This window comes from Phyllobates terribilis, unplaced genomic scaffold (genome assembly GCF_046119375.1).
Source record: "Phyllobates terribilis strain yellow unplaced genomic scaffold, ASM4611937v1 Scaffold_10__3_contigs__length_209671492, whole genome shotgun sequence".
Classification (NCBI taxonomy): Eukaryota; Metazoa; Chordata; class Amphibia; order Anura; family Dendrobatidae; genus Phyllobates; species Phyllobates terribilis.
In genome coordinates, this window is record NW_027362770.1 from 100548444 (window position 1) to 100565791 (window position 17348).

Sequence of the window (17348 nt, forward strand, 5' to 3'; positions counted from 1 at the left end):
TTATGAATAAGTGATAACTTGTCTTTACTGGACAATCCCCTTTAAAGTCCACAAAATGCAAATGATATGCAAACTGGCTCCAAGAGGGGAAACTGGCTCTATACTGCCACCTTTAGGTGGGAGATGCCCTGTACATTTCTTTTCCATCCATTCCAGTTAAAAGGAAATGCTTTTATATTTGGAATAATGAGGTTCTGTAGCGAGAACATTTTATCTAACCCATTCACAGGCTGAATGGCGGTGTAACAATAGTGCCGCATGTACAGTCACGGCTATGCTTTATCTACACAAATCAGAATATTGTACAGTAGTTCTTTAGATCAGACTAATGTAAATGCAGCTCTCCATGGTGTGCCGGTATGGAGCCTGCGGAGATATGGCAGCATTAGCATAAGATGAAGCTACAAGTGGCTTTATACCGGAGCACGCGGCTCTGCTGTGCTGGGGAGATTGGCAGCAGCCCCTTTTGTTACAAAGCTACAGGGATAATCTTCTAACCCTGCAAGGATGGCAGAGAGGGGACACACGTATGATAGGAGGGGGATAAACCAGCACTGAAAGGAATGGTTCGGCATCCATGACCCCAGACGACGAGCTAAGAAGATTAATGCAATTAACGCTGGACCATTAGCCATTCAATAATCCTCATCTGACTAACGTACAACTTAAAAAGTAATGGGGCTTTGATTGCCATGCTAGTCTGCATATCCAGGCTCAGGAAGCCGGCATTCATAATAGAAGAAAGAAAACACAAGAAGGGGAGAACGAAGTGGAGAAATAATTACAGGGAGTAACACCGCCATCTGCTGGCAGCACAGAGAAATCTCAGGAAAAATCTACAAAGAGTATCATCGCCATCTGCTGGCAGCACTGAGACATGTCAGGGAAAATCTACGAAGCATTACACCGCCATCTGCTGGCAGCACTGAGAAATGTCAGGGAAAAGAGTGCAACACCGCCACCTGCTGACAGCACAAAGAAACGTCAGGAAAAATATACAGAGTATCATCACCATATGCTGGCAGCACTGAGAAATGCATTTTTAAGAAACCTTTATACAAAATCTAACTATTAACCATTTAAAACCAGCATGATCAGCAGCTGATGCAATGGTACATGGTGGAATTTCACACTGGTAACTATCTGAGAAGAATTCAGTCCAGCGTACACTAGTGAACCTGTAGTTGTAAAAATGATCACTAATAGTGTTAAGCGAGTATGTTCTATTAACCCTTTCGCCGAGTACGCTCGGGCCGAGCTCCGAGTATTTATAGCTGCTCGGTGATATGTTTGAATCGCTTCCGTGTGCATGATTTGTGACTGTTTGACAGCTTTATTACATGTGAGGAATGTGTAAGAAATAGACATTCCTCCCATGTAATAAAACTGTCAAACAGTCACAAATCATGCACACGGAAGCGATTCAAACATATCACCGAGCAGCTATAATACTCGGAGCTTGGCCCGAGCGTACTCGGACAGAACATACTCGCTCAACACTAGTCACTAAACCTAGAAATGAGTGTCTAAATAAGTCCGGGTTCACACAAGAATGTGCAAAATCATTTATTTATGGACGTAATATGGATAAATTCTGTGTGTCTTTAAACAGTCCTGTCTTCTAGAAATCCTATAGAGAACACAGTGGTAATGGGGTCACTCATCACGTTTCCTGGGTCTAATCGGTCGCCACCACACCGTTATTTAGGACCCTAATGATCGGTTCTGTGCATCCCAGCATGCTCACAGAAATTATCTTTATGCATCACTACTGCTCCAAGTGGTCAGATGGGTGGGTATAGACCACTTCAAAGCCTGCAATGAGCCTGCTAGACCTTCAGAAATCCCTACTGATTAAATGGGACCCTAGACAGTAACCTGACCACATAAAGGCAGATTCAGAAAGTAGATTTTTGGCCATTTCTTTGGTGTAAAAGTGCTTAAATTGTCCTAAAAGTTATGCAACTTTTGGAGGGTGTGAACGCCCAATAACTGAAAGGACTGGGTACATTTCTAGCAGCAGCCATAATATATACCAATAGCATTTAGACCCCACACTTGATTAAGGCTAGATTACAGAACGTCAGTCCTGATGAATTGTGGCCAAAGTGTCCTCCTTCTGGGCCCATCAGTGATCAGCTGTAATAAAGGGTCTGATTCTTATAGGTCGCCACCTGGGGGGGGGGGGGGTAAGAAGTACATGCCGGGAACACAAAGGCTGCATTCACACTTGTGTTTGGGAAATCTGGTCAACAAGAAAAAGTACATGTGAGAGGAGTTATGTATGGAGCTAAACTTTGATTCATTATAGTTTTGATTATTTTCAGTCTCACTACAAGTTGATTCAGCTCCAATACACACTTCTACTGTTCTCAACCTCACTACATAACTTAGCACAGCCCCATCTTGAATGGAGATATTGGTGCCCATAAGGGGCTGGTGGAGAAAGCCGGGCACAGCTATGAATACAGCACGTGCACCTCCGCTTCATTCAGGATGGGGCTCTACCCAGTTGGACTCTCAGGGATCAGCGAGTTGTCCCCTATCCACCGGCGAGCGCTGAACATATGATCTTGGGAAGAACTTTTAAAAGGGTTTTTAACTTGTGACGGCTCCATACCTGGCATCATAGTCATTTCGGATGAGCAGGAGATGCTGCATAATGGAGAGAAATAGCTGTTCTGCTGAGGAATCTTTCACGGTGTTCAGTAGAACCTGGAAGACTTCTTGGACATCAGTGGGAACAGAGTCAAGGAAAGCGGATTATAGAAAAAGAACACCACAGTAATAGAGATATTCTGTACCATCCGGACATGGGACTGTGACCCATCACTAGTGGCACGCCGGGATGGCAGCAAGTACAGTCGATGTGACCCAGACCTAAGGCAGATGGGGAACCACTCACTCCTGGAGCTGGGGCAGTAATGGGATTTTTTTTCATGCAGTTTTCTTTACCTTTCCTTTCCCATGCATCTCTAAAACGGTATATTTTACCCCCTCCTCAATACCGATATGGGCTATACCTGTGCACCTATCCTAAGGATAGGTCATCAATGTTCGATGCCTGGACAAATTCTTTAAAGGTAACCTGTCACCAGGAAAAACGCTATTAACCTGCAGACATGGACTGGCTGGACTACCTGGCAGCAGGTTTACTTAAGTCTTCTAGTGATAATAAAACATTTATTTTTTAAAAGCTACAGCAAGATGGCCAGCAAGTGGCACTACCTAACACACAACACTATTTTTCGTGGTGGAAATAAGTATATATTTATCTGTTCTCCATTTGTTAGTTTGTTGCTATCCTTTTGTATTGTGACTAAGCTTGCCATTAGCACGCCATTATTAGGCTCCATTCACACAGTATGGACTTGTCCAAGACAAAACAGCTACCAACTTTATAGTTAATCTGATGCAGAAGTCTTCAGCTGAAATTTGGATTTCTGCTGCAGATCAGCCGGTCACAGCTCAATCTGTGGCTTTTCAGCGAGAAATCCACATTCTGATCATTATCTTACACTAATTTTGCATAAAAATGAAATGCACATAAAATACCACACTCACAGACATTATGCTAGCAGACTCCCAGTGTTCAACCTGGCTCCATATCCCCAGGAACTGACTGCATTTTCAATTTGAACGATTAATAAAAGCCATTTTTATCCTTCTGTTAATCTACTGATACAACTGGGAATTTTACACTCTTATCTGCAGTAAAGGTAAGGCTTTTTCTGATAACCAGACTACACAACCTAGAAAAAGGTGCTGTGTGCTCCGTGATGTGAATGATGGATATAGGCTGCAGAGCGACTGTAGCTTTAGGTAAAAACCATAGGGTTATACTGCCACCCAGTGGCAAAACTAGAAAACTGCAGAAAAGGAACATATATAGTAGGAATAGAACATCATAATTTCCCAACACAATGAGCAATTTGAAAAGTGGAAAAAAATATAAAAATCAGAAAAGTCCTGTACACTGATGTCAGCTGACTGTGGTATAGGGTAGTCTGCAATTAGACCCCTGCAGCCGTACGTCTGACCCCCTGCGTCCACACCAGACTTTAGGAAAAGGATATTCCATCTCAACTCGAATGTCTTCAAGTCGCCCTCGCAAGTCATCAGCATCGTATTCACTGTGCTCCAGAAACACGGTGACCTGCACCTTCAGCTCATCGTTCTCCATCGCTTGCAGCTCCTTAACACACAATGCTTCATTAGTAAATGGAAGAGACCTCTCCTACATGTTACTGCTCAACGAGGGATGAAAACAGAGGTTATGTTCACTATGAAGAGAAAACCGCTACAGGGGACAATTATTAAATCTGGACAATCACCATAAAGGACAACTGAACCTAAAAACAGGGCCTAATACCACCTTTCCACCTGCTAGTTATCCCTCTACCTCTATAAAGGCAGAGCTGTCAATCACAGAAGGAGGGACGGAGAGGAGAGGAAACAAGTAGCTGGGAAGGTGCATTGAGGCCAAGTGCCCACGATGCAGAAGCTGCAGATTTTACATGCGTTTTTCCCACGTTCTTCACATGCATTTCCGCATGCGGGTTGTCAAGCGCTTTCCAAGCGATTTTAGCATCACTTGGAAAGTGCTTGTCCACTTGGTCACACTATATAAATCCATGCAACCGGCATGGATTTATAGTAGTGTGACCAGGTTAGTTTAAAAAAAAAAAGGAAGAATGGTAAAAAATAAAGATTATATTTACCTTCCGATGTCCTCCCGGTGTTTCCTCCGCTCTGTCAGGTGTCTTGGGAGGCTCGCGGTGTTGTGAAGGACCTGCGGTGACGTCAATGAGTCATGTGTCAGGTCACATGACTCAATGACGTCATGGCAGGTCCTTCACAACACCGCGACCCATACAGCAGACCAGACAGAGCGAAGAAAACACCGGGAGGACATCAGAAGGTAAGTATAATCTTTATTTTTTATTTTAAATTCTTTTTTTTTTACAGGTACCATGGTACCTAGGTCTGGAGGAGAGTCTCCTCATCTCCAGACTCGGGTACCATCCGCACATAGAAACGCATATTATCTGTGTGTACAAATGTACTGACACAGATCTTATGCGTTTCAATGCAAGTCAATGGCGACAATTACACTGCGTGTCCGCAAAATTAATGGACATCCTGCATATTTTTCCGCAATGATAATAAGCATCGGAAATTTCCGCAGCATGTAAACAGCACATGCGTATTATTATTGGGGACCATGGGGCACGTTTTACCAAGCGTTTTCGCTGCGGAAATTCCGGGGCAAAAGCGCTTGAAAAATGCATAGTGGGCACACAGCCTCAAGCGTTTGGCCACACCAAGGGTGCACCGAGTGCACACTTGGCTTGAACAGTCATTATGTGCAGAGTCCCTTTAAATCAGCCATGCTTGGCTTTTTCTGTCGCCCATACACATGTGGTCGGCACCTGGAGGGGTTATTCCAGTCTCAGCCAGGATGGGAATAACCCTTTAACCAGGGTCATGTGATAATGTCCCTTTGTACTTTAATAATGTTAAATTACAGGGCAGAAATACAACCATCAGAACAAGCTGACAATAAAGTAATACCCACCTTACCAATCCCTCTACCCCACAAATGCCAATGCTTCTCTGCGCTCCTGCTATGATGTGGTTTGTCGGTAAGTGACCACTGTAGCCAATCACTGGCTGATTGGAAGAAGTGTCCCTTTGCTGGCGTCACCACTACAACCTGGGATTGGCTGCAGCGGTTACATTAATTGAAAACTTAAATGAATCCCTATGCTGATCCTACAAAATAATGCATAGAATTGCACTCCATATGAAACCAGCATCCAAACAACCCAAAGGGAAGAGTGCATAATAAAAAAAAAAAAATAAGCAATGAAGGGAACGGGCAATAGTTGAGTAATGCACTTACATGCTTCTTCGGGGGATGTCCAAAAGGGTGAAACATGCATTGGGGTGCAGGGACAAAATTGACCATTCCCACCATTGCATACTTTCCATCGCTAAAGATTGAGCTCTATAAAGGCGTTAGGGAGTCAGGTACTTATTCTTTTAGATTTTTTGCACTTATTGGTAATACCTTACTATCTGTAACCACTACCCTTTGTACTGAATTTCATGCTCATAGATGCTTGTTTCTTTTCCCGTATGCATTTTACTATGCTGTCACCACTTTATGCAATGACAGTTCTGCACTTAGCACTTTATTATTTTATATCCATATTTGGAGGATTATTGTAGTCTCTTATTTATACATTATATGCCGGAGCAGGGGAACGTAGTTTCCCCTATTGACTCACCTTGAACATATATATTTTACGGTTGATTGAATTTTTTATTATGAAATAATAAACATTTCTATTTTTTGGATTTATGTGCACACTTAAAAATGGAACCTGCCATGTCTCCAAATGCTATTAATCTGCAGATATGGGGTTAATCTGCAAGTTAATAAAGTTCTGATGCTGCCCGGCCATCAGCACTAACTATGCAGCTACTGGGAGATAATGAACTTTGTTCCTCCTGGGAGCCGCCGGCTTTCAGTCAGAGGCGTGTCAGAGGAGTTCTAGTCACTGCCCAGTACATGGCAAGTGTTGGCTGTCAGCACGCCTTGGCACTTTCATAGATAGCTAGCATTGTGACATATTTGTACAGGGTGAGCCTTTGATCCAAGCCCCTGGGGTGTGCTGACAGCCGCTGCTCACTGTGTACGGAGCAGAGACTGTAGCTGCTCAGGAACGTCTCTGACTGAAAGCCGGCGGCTCCCAGGAGAAATAAAGTTAATTTTCTACCAGAAGCCATGCTTTCAGTGCAGTTGCCAGACAGCAATGTAACGCTATTAACCTGCAGATTGACACCATATCTGTAGGCCAATAGCATTAGAGGACATGACAGGCTCCCCTTGGGTTGTTTGGTTGTTGCAGCGGTTACATGTCTATATGCCACGTCATTATCGCTAGAAGTGGATAAGCAGAGACCACATGGGAGAAGCAGGGTAATCCTGGCACGAGAGCACGTCAGGGAATTGATAATGCAAGTATTGTTTTGACGTTTTACTGTTACAAGCTCTTCGTAAAAAAATTTCAAGTGGTTGTAGAACAGCTTTAAATGTAGAGGCAATGTGAGCCTACACTGGTGAATGTCCTCCTTGAAAGAAGAAGTCAATTACTTAAAGACTGAAATACAGATATGCAGAAAAAAGGAAACCATTTCAATGAAAAGTCCTCCAAAATTATTCTGTGCGTTGCAAACTACTGCTCAAATTAAAACCCAATAGTGTAAAAAAAAAAAATCTATTACCTTCAGCAACTGACTCAGTCCAGAACGCATCAATTCACTGCGTATGTGGACTCGGAAATCCAGCTCTTCTCCTTGGATGATCAAGGCATTAATGAGGAGCATACAGCTCACCTAAAAGATGAACAGATTTCCCTGAGAATATGCAGATAACACATTATTCCGGTGATGGCGCGCGGTCGGGTCCTGATCCAGACACTGTCCCTGTCATTTCAAAACTTCTCATTTACCCAAGCACCAATTAGGTTTGTAAACCCACTTTGTAGCCAGGAATCGGGAACTTGGAGCTTTCAGTCATCAGGTTAAAGGGCATTCGCATCTCCCAAGATCCTATCCACATATGAAGTAGGTGTAATATTAATAAAATTAGCAAATACCGCCAATTAGAAATTAGTATAGTTCCTCAGATTTGCTATGTCACTTATGTAGGACATTGCAGTAGCTTCGGTATCCATGGTTATGACCACTCATATAATGACAGTTCGTTAGGCAGCTCTTCGTGGTCATAATCATGGATACCTAAGCTACTGCAATGCCCTACATAAGTGACATAGCAAATCTGAAGAACTATATGTGACGACACAGCCTTTCTTCTTAATTATGCCAGACAAATTCAGTAGGCCCAGAGACATAACTATTATTCATGAGTCTGGATGTGGACTCTTCTAGTAGGTTGACTTGATATTTGTAAATTGATTAATGGCTGTTATTTACCTGTTCTATAAGCTCCTATAGTTTGTTGTTCACTGAACAATGAGGTTTGCTAATATGTTGATTACACATTATACCAGGCCATGCTGCTTGATGACTTGCATTGTTTGGGTGTTCATAGTTTATCCTTCAATGTTTACAAGTCAACATTGGGGGATGTACTGTGGATACTCAGGCAATGCGAGTTAATATCATGACCCCTTTTCCTTAACTTGTGGATGATGGCTTGAAGGACAGTTGCGAACTATAAAAAGAGTTCTCTGCCTATTCCTCTACGCTTAAGGGACCACAGCCTCAGCTGGAAGAACACAGATCTGCTCCATTGATCATCGCTAAACCCTCGGAGACACTTTGAAGACTCCAGGTTGGGACAATGAGGTTACCTGGCCACGTACCTCCATGGAGTGTCAGCTTCCTAAGCTTGTCGTTTCCTCTTCTCTGTGGGAGCCTGCCCAAAGCAAGGTGCCACTGGTTGAGCGAATTGGCCCTGGAAGCCCCAAAGTCACAGCTGCTCTAATCTTGGAGAGGCTCTGTAATTTGCACCATCTTGTGTATTTGCTGGGACTGTTCTATATGGTATGGTCTGATGGTGGCTCAATAAAAGTATTGCCACATGGTTTTACCCTCACCCTGTGTTGTCTGAGTAGTATTATGCCCACGGGGAAGAAGAGCGGGTGTTCAGTAGGATGAGCCCTGGTCCATGAGGTCTTTCTAAAGACCAGTGGACGAGAGCACGCACTGAACCCAGTGTCTCCACACTATACTACATTTTTAATTGGAGGTATTTGGTACATTATTATTATTACAGCTGCTACATATTGGGATAGGATCTTGGAGATGGGAATACCCCTTTCAAGCCCTTTCTCAATGTATTACCAAATATAAGTAAACCCAACAAACACGTTATGTGCATGTGGCAGCCCTGACTGGTACAACTGCGTGTGAACAACTTTACTCCTGGACCCGCTCGTGAACATGCAGTAACTTACTACTACACAGGAAGAAAGCGGAGGGTCAATAAACCCCAGACGCCTTCACTGTATCCACCCTCCCGTCTACAATTGTGAAATTGAGTTTTATGAAGGGGTTGTCTGTCCAGTGCCAGTCTCCCTGGCATGAGATGTCATCAGTTTTGCGCACATCCACATGTGGAAGTGAGTGGCTCCAGGCAAGAATTTAAACCACCACTGATATTAATTTTTAAAAGTTTGTATTAAGAAGAGGACTGGTTATGCCAGGCTAAAATTCATGGGAGTACAAATATGGGGTCCAAGTCATCATGTTTGGCATAGCACAGTTTTTCTGGAATCTTGCGTGAAATTCATTGAGACACAGAGCACCTAATGAATTTGGCACATGTTCTGAGAGGTGTGCGCCACACCAGAAATGCTATTCCAATCAGGGACCGGAGTAGCATTTTTGCCGTAAAAAAAAAAAATGCCGGTACTTTTGGTGAATTTGAGCAGGGCCAAGCCCCGCCTCAACCCAGCTGCTCCCCCAGCCCAGCCCAATTTGACTAAGTGACTTTATACTACCACGAAAATGTCAAAAGTAAAAAAAATAATTTTCACAATTCCATGATGCATCAATGTTGAGACACTTAAAAGTTTTTACACCACTTTTCTAGTGTTAAAGCTTTGATGAATCTGGCCCTACATAGACAGTCACACATAGCGACGCTACAGCGATCCCGACAACAATATGACCCGTCAGGGATCGTTGCTGCATCGCTATGTGATCGCTGGTGAGATGTCAAACAGGCAGGCTCACCAACGATCAGGGGAGCAGCGACATCGTGGAAAGAATCTTTCCACGATGTCCTGCTCCTGGTTACCAGCCTGCTGAAGCAGGAGCAGGCTGGTAACCATGATAAACAGCACGTTACTAGGGGCACACGCGCACCTAGTAACCCGTTGTTTACAGTTATATGAAAAAGTTTGGGCACCCCTTTTAATCTTAAGCTTAATGTTTTATAAAAATTGATGTTTTTGCAACAGCTATTTCAGTTTGATATATGTAATAACTGTTGGACACAGTAATGTCTCTGCCTTGAAATGAGGTTTATTGTACTAACAGAAAATGTGCAATCTGCATTCAAACAAAATTTGACAGGTGCATAAGTATGGGCACCTCACCAGAAAAAGTGACATTAATCTTTAGTAGATCCTCCTTTTGCAAAAATAACAGCCTCTAGTCGCTTCCTGTAGCTTTTAATGAGTTCCTGGATCCTGGATGAAGGTATTTTTGACCATTCCTCTTTACAAAACAATTCCAGTTCTGTTAAGTTTGATGGTCGCCGAGCATGGACAGCCCTCTTCAAATGATCCCACAGATGTTCAATGATATTCAGGTCTGGGGACTGGGATGGCCATTCCAGAACATTGTAATTGTTCCTCTGCATGAATGCCTGAGTAGATTTGGAGCGGTGTTTTGGATCATTGTCTTGCTAAAAGATCCATCCCCTGCACAACTTCAACTTTGTCACTGATTCTTGAACATTATTGTCAAGAATCTGCTGATACTGAGTGGAATCCATGCGTCCCTCAACTTTAACAAGATTCCCGGTGCCGGCATTGGCCACACAGCCCCAAAGCATGATGGAACCTCCACCAAATTTTACTGTGGGTAGCAAGTGTTTTTCTTGGAATGCTGTGTTTTTTTGCCGCCATGCATAACGCCTTTTTGTATGACCAAACAACTCAATCTTGGTTTCATCAGCCCACAGGACCTTCTTCCAAAAAGAAATTGGCTTCTCCAAATGTGCTTTTGCATACCTCAGCCGACTCTGTTTGTGGCGTGCTTGCAGAAACGGCTTCTTTCGCATCACTCTCCCATACAGCTCCTCCTTGTGCAAAGTGCGTTGTATAGTTGACCGATGCACAGTGACACCATCTGCAGCAAGTTGATGCTGCAGCTCTCTGGAGGTGGTCTGAGGATTGTCCTTGACTGATCTCACCATTCTTCTTCTCTGCCTTTCTGATGTTTTTCTTGGCCTGCCACTTCTGGCCTTAACAAGAACTGTCCCTGTGTTCTTCCATTTCCTTACTATGTTCCTCACAGTGGAAACTGACAGGTTAAATCTCTGAGACAGCTTTTTGTATCCTTCCCCTGAACAACTATGTTGAATAATCTTTGTTTTCAGATCATTTGACAGTTGTTTTGAGGAGCCCATGATGCCACTCTTCAGAGGAGATTCAAACAGGAGACCAACTTGCAAGTGGCCACTTTAAGTAGCTTTTCTCATGATTGCATACACCTGGCTATGAAGTTCAAAGTTCAATGAGGTTACAAAACCAAAAAAAGTGCTTTAGTAAGTCAGTAAAAAGTAGGTAGGAGTATTTAAAACAAGAAAATGATAAGGGTGCCCATACTTATGCACCTGTCAAATTTTGTTTGAATGCAGATTGCACATTTTCTGTTAGTACAATAAACCTCATTTCAAGGCAGAAACATTACTCTGTCCAACAGTTATTACATATATCAAACTGAAAAAGCTGTTGCAAAAACCCCAATTTTTATAAAACATTAAGCTTAAGATTAATAGGGGTGCCCAAACTTTTTCATATAACTGTATCATGGTTACCACTCTGCTCCGTGAGCGGGAGGTTACCGCTCACCGTAGCAGAGTGGTAACCATGATAAACAGCGGGTTACTAGGTGCGCGTGTGCCCCTAGTAACGCGCTGTTTATCATGGTTACCAGCCTGATCGCTGGTCCCGCTGGTCACACACAGCGATGTGTGCTGACCAGCTGGAGGGCAAAGACCAAAAAATGGTCCAGGACATTTTGCAGCGATCTCACAGCAGGGGCCTGATCGCTGCAAAGTGTCACACATAGCGACATCGCTGGTGAGGTCGCTGTTGCGTCACCAAAACCAGGACTCAGCAGCGATCTCGCTATGCGAGACGGGGGCTTAACTGATCATATTTTGTGCCAAATCATCTCTGCGATCTATCAGCTTTCCAGATGGGGGCCAGTCTTGGTCTACTGTGTATGGCCTGCTGGATTTTGACAAGGAGAATGTGACATAGGGGTTGTGCAGTGCCTGTCTCTTCCGCAGACCTAACAGTGCCTAGAAGCGCTGCTGCGGCCAGGAGCTCGAACAGACAACGTGCACATGTCCTATTGTGTCAGGCTACTATTGAGGACACGTGCACAATATCCATTAGATGCCGAATGGCTGCGTTGGCAGCAGCGTCTCTCCTTGCCAATGTCAGATGGGGTGGAAGAGAGGCGCGCTCCTATGAACAGCCAACCCACTGATCAGCTGTGAGCGGGCCCCACATAGGGCACAGTATATGGAGCCACATACAGCAGCTCTGTAAGCGGTATGATGATAGTGCTCTAGTGAAGCAACTCCTATTCACTACGGAGATATAGGACTCCATATACAGAGATCTTGTTCTGTCTCTGTACAGTGTGGACCTCCAAGGACAACTGGTCCCACAAGCGGTTCATCACTAGGGACCGTGCAGCACCTCTTTTCCATCCCATCCTAAATGGCAGCAGTCCGACATAAAGGAGTTATTGTGCACGTGTCTCAATTTGACATAGGACAGACTAGGACACATGTATGACATTTTCAAAGCGTGGACCCCCACCGAATAGACATTGATGACCCCTCCTAAGGAGAAGTCATCACTATCGTAGTTCTGGACAACTAGATTAACTTAAAAACTATACCTTAAGGGCAACGGTCCCATTTTTCAACCCATCCAGAAGGGGTTTAAATCTTTCCACTTCATAAATTTCAGCCCGGTCAGTGAGCGCTCCGAGGACCCGTTCATGCCTGCACGAGGATAAAGAGATATTACATGTACTGCAGCATGTAAGAACGCTGCCACCAAACACAATCACAGGGTAACGCCAACCGTATATTACACGTTACTGACAGTCAGAAGATTAGTATTCCCTCTGAAATAAAGACTCAATATACTGAAAAGCATAGCTGGTCAAGCTTAACATAAAGGGAAAAATCTCTCTATACCAGGTGGCATAATAAACCAATACGAAATCAATACATAGTAAATGAACTTACATGTCCTCGGGCTGTGGTAGAATACATAGTGCAGAGAGCAATTTCAGTGCATCGATCATCATGGCAGGAACGTTGGGATTCACGGCTTTTGCCAATAATAAAATCCCATCCTCTGCTTCCAACACTGTCTTTATGCCAAACTGAGATTAAAGAGAAAGCGCAATGTTATGCAAATAACACAAATGAGGAATCATGGGGTAAAAACACACAATTAAGAGACACAAAACTTTTAAAAAAGTTTTAGTCAGCTACTTCCACCACAACATCCGTATGCAACAGGGTCTGTGGCGACCTCAATGGCCTCCAGTCCGTCCACTGCTTCCAGATTCTTCACACTCAGCATATAAAGGCACGTCGTAGAGATCTTCAGAGATGGGTAAGAGCACTCACGTGGTACACATTATTCTTTATCACTCCTGTGGCCCTTCATTTTGCAGACAAATTCTTAAGGAACCCTTTTTTTTTTTGCAGAACAAGTTGTAGTTTTGAATAAAATTATTCAATTCAATAAATAATGCACCAAAAAAAGAGGGGGGAAAAGAATCAAAAGTGGTAAAAAAGATAAAAAAAAAAAACCTGGGTGTGACAACTCGATTCTTCAGGTCAGTACAATTACAGCAACACCAAACCTGTACACTTCATTCATTATTCTAGAGGTAAAAAACACAACTGAGTAATGGGCTGCTTCTATTGCTACAATTTGGAGGAGCACACACATTTAAATGGTTTTGTATTGCATTGTTTTGGGGGAAGTAAAGTGTCAATTCTAGCATTTAAGTTTTTATTTCTATGCCACTTTATATCTTAAACTAAACACTGAGAAACCAAATATATTTTAACTTTTTTTTTTCAATTGGAAAAAGAGGAGTGATATAGAAAAAAAATGTGTTTGTATTGTTTGGTTTTTTTTGTTTGGTTTTGTTTTTTTAATTGTTGCATTAATTTATTTATTACTCTATATAGAGGACTTGAATCTCCATTTTTTAGTTTTTGTACTACAGTGCCAGTTTTCCTTGTCCTTATTGGAATAAGCAGATTGTAGATTAGGAGAAAATGCAGCAAAGTCAGTGTTGGTACACCGCTCCATACAATTCTGAGCCCCCATCCTATTCCAAGTACCACTCAACTAAGTAATGAAAAATGACAATCATTACGTTAATGGTCAGTATTCGGAAAATTACTAGAACCTTGAAGGTATCCTCAGGTTCAGTCATGGAAACTATCAATCACTATGATGAACTAGCATCACCTAGGTCTAAGATTACCTCCTGTCCCCACCCCCCCAAAAAGAAAAAAAACTGCTGGCTTAATTAATTTAACACCACCTCAAATTTTGCAGGCATCAAGTAACAGACACATTTTAACATCCACTGTCAAGAGGAGACAGTGCGGAGCATCCTTTACTGTCGAATTGCTGCAAAGGCTATACTGTACTACTGAGGACTGCAAACAAGAACAGACTTGGTTTGGGCCAAGCAACACTGGACTGGACATTAGATCAGTGGAAGTCTGTACTGTGGTTATTCAAGATTTGGGACCACCTGCCATGTCTTTGTTTCTACATGTGTAGTGGCCACCCTGAAGCACGGAGGTGCGATTTTGAGGGGGATGCTTTGCTGGTGACATTGTTGGTGAAATAGTCCAAATTTAAGGCACAGTTGCCCACAATGGTACAGCATTCTGTAACGACATGTCACCACATCTGACTTGCACTTTGTGGGAAAATCCATTTGTGTTACAACAGGACAATGACCCAAAACATCTCGAGCTTATATAAGGCCTAAGTGACCCAGGAGGGAATGGAGGCCGTGTCAGGTGACAGGGACCCCAACCCAACAGACTGTTTGCGATGAGCTGGACCACATAGTGAGGGCAAAGCAGCCAACAAGTGCTCAGCACTTCTGGGAACTTCCTGAAGACCGTGGGAAGCCATTGCAGGTGACAACTGATGAAGCTGCTTAAGAAAATTCCAAGGGAGTAAAGCGGTCAGAGTAAAAGGGGGGCACAATGAGGAAATTAAGATTTAAAATATATTCTGGTTTGTTTCACATGTGTTTCTTTACTCCTTGTTTCAATATTTGTTTTTTGCCGTTTTCAGTCAGAATCTACAACGTGCACATTACAATAAGAACAAGGAAAACCAGTGTGTCCCATCTTTTGATCGGCACTGTATATACTGCAATGCTCTAGTATATAGGGAAATTGAGGTTTTCCTATGACGCCCAGTAAGTCAGTCACCAGCTGGATTCGTTGGAGGACCAGAATAGCAGCGACCAAGGCAATCCAACGGCTCCCCATGGTACGTCATGATGCACTAAGGAGTCATGAAGACATTGATAGCACATCACTAATATCTACTATCCAAGGTCCAATGGCTTTAATATTTCTAGAAGAAATTAGTAACACTAGGAAGGCACATGAAATATTGTCTCCTGTCCATTCGGACTCAGTCTGACTCCAGATGATCCATCACAAACGCAAGAATAATTTGGCGCCGTGTGCACTTACATTGTTGTTCATGAAGGCTTTCAAACATCTGATGATTTCATGTTCACTCTTGTAATCACGAGGGCTAAACCAAGGAAGAAAAAAAAATAAGATATTTTTATAAGGTATGTCTCCCATGAAAACATGTAGATTGCACTTACCGCAACCTGAATAAAGCCGGCTGGACAATCATTTACCATACTAGACAACCCTTGACTATCTACAAGACCGGGAAATGTCAATTATGGAGGGTCAGACTGATCTGGGGGTGAGAGAACATCCCTAGGATGAAGATACTCTCACAAATGTTTCAAAGCCAGTATATCTCCGCGCACACAATTTCAATTCAATTGTCACATGATAATGTTATATTCTTATACATTATTTGAAAGCTTTTAAAAAAATTACTCCAATCGGAAACGTATGTTTTGCGTGATATAAGACCATATTTAACCCCTTCGCAACCTTGGGATTTTCCGTTTTTGCATTTTCATTTTTTGCTCCCCTTGTTCCCAGAGCCATAGCGCTTTTTTTTTTGGTCAATATGGCCAGGTGTGGGCTTATTTTTTGCGGGACGAGTTGTGCTTTTAAACGCCATTACTAGTTTTACCATATCATGTACTGGAAAACGGGAAAAAAATTCCAAGTGCGGTGAAATAGCAAAAAAAATGCAATTCCACAGTTTTTTGGGTTTTTTTTCTATTCACGTTCACTGACCTGCCATTATTATTCGTCAGGTCATTACAAGTTCGTAGACACCAAACATGTATAGGTTCTTTTTTATTTAGGTGGTGAAAAAAAAATCCAAATTTTGCTAAAAAAAAAATAAAATAAAATAAAAAAATGGTGCCATTATCCGAGACCCGTAGTGTCTCCATTTTTCGGGATCAGGGGCCGGTTGATGGCTTATTTTTTGCGCGCCGGGCTGACGTTTTTATTGATACCATTTTGGGATAGATACAATGTTTTGATCGCCCGTTATTGCAATGTTGTGGCGACCAAAAAAATGTAATTCTGGCGTTTGGAATTTTTTTCTCATTACGCTGTTTACCGATTGGATTAATTCCTTTTTTATATTGATAGATCGGGCGATTCTGAACGCAGCGGTACCAAACATGTGTATGTGGGGTTTATTTTTTATTATTTTATTTTGAATGGGGCAAAAGGGGGGTGATTTAAACTTCAATATTTACATTTTTTTAATATTTTAAAAATTATTTATTCATTTTTTTCACACTTTTTGCTTGCTTCTATAGTCTCTATAGAAGCAGCACTTGTCCGATCGCCTCTGCTACATAGTCGTGATGAGCAGATCACCTCTATGTAGCAGAAATGCTCCTGTGCTATGAGCGCCGACCACAAGGTAGCGCTCATAGCGATCTTTACATGACAACCACTGGGGTCTGCTGCAGACCCAGGGTTGTCATGCCCACCCATCGGTGACCCGCGGTCACATGACGGGGTCACCGATGGGCGGGGTAAGTGACGCGCTTCCGGCGCGGCGCTGTTAAATGCCACTGTCAGAGATTAACAGTGGCATTTAACATGTTAACAGCAGCGGGTGGATCGCGATTCCACCAGCGGCTGTTGCGGGCACATGTTAGCTGTAAGAATCAGCTGACATGTGCCCGGTTCAGTGAGGGCTCACCGCCGGAGCCCTCACTGAACCGGGGGTGATGGCCTGGGGCGTTCTAATACGCCCCAGGCCAGAAAGGGGTTAATCATGGGACAACTCTTGTCCCATCATGTAGAAGGCAGCCAAGCACGCAGGAGAAGGTGTGGTGGCACATGTAAGGTGCCATACTATGGGGCAATAGACACT

At 43.0% G+C, this 17348-nt stretch overlaps 1 protein-coding gene across 3 annotated transcripts in view; it reads right to left on the reverse strand.

Annotated features, from left to right (window-relative positions):
• Window positions 1-17348, reverse strand: part of DIAPH1 (diaphanous related formin 1) — a 244228-nt gene that overhangs the window by 149312 nt on the left and 77568 nt on the right. For all 3 annotated transcript variants that reach the window (XM_073649668.1, XM_073649667.1, XM_073649669.1), the window contains 6 exons: window positions 15548-15611; window positions 13040-13179; window positions 12685-12790; window positions 7294-7404; window positions 4077-4195; window positions 2621-2737 (listed from right to left, as the gene is read on the reverse strand). In XM_073649668.1, the coding sequence (XP_073505769.1) occupies window positions 2621-2737; window positions 4077-4195; window positions 7294-7404; window positions 12685-12790; window positions 13040-13179; window positions 15548-15611 (657 nt within the window). The remainder of the gene's footprint in view (window positions 1-2620; window positions 2738-4076; window positions 4196-7293; window positions 7405-12684; window positions 12791-13039; window positions 13180-15547; window positions 15612-17348) is intronic.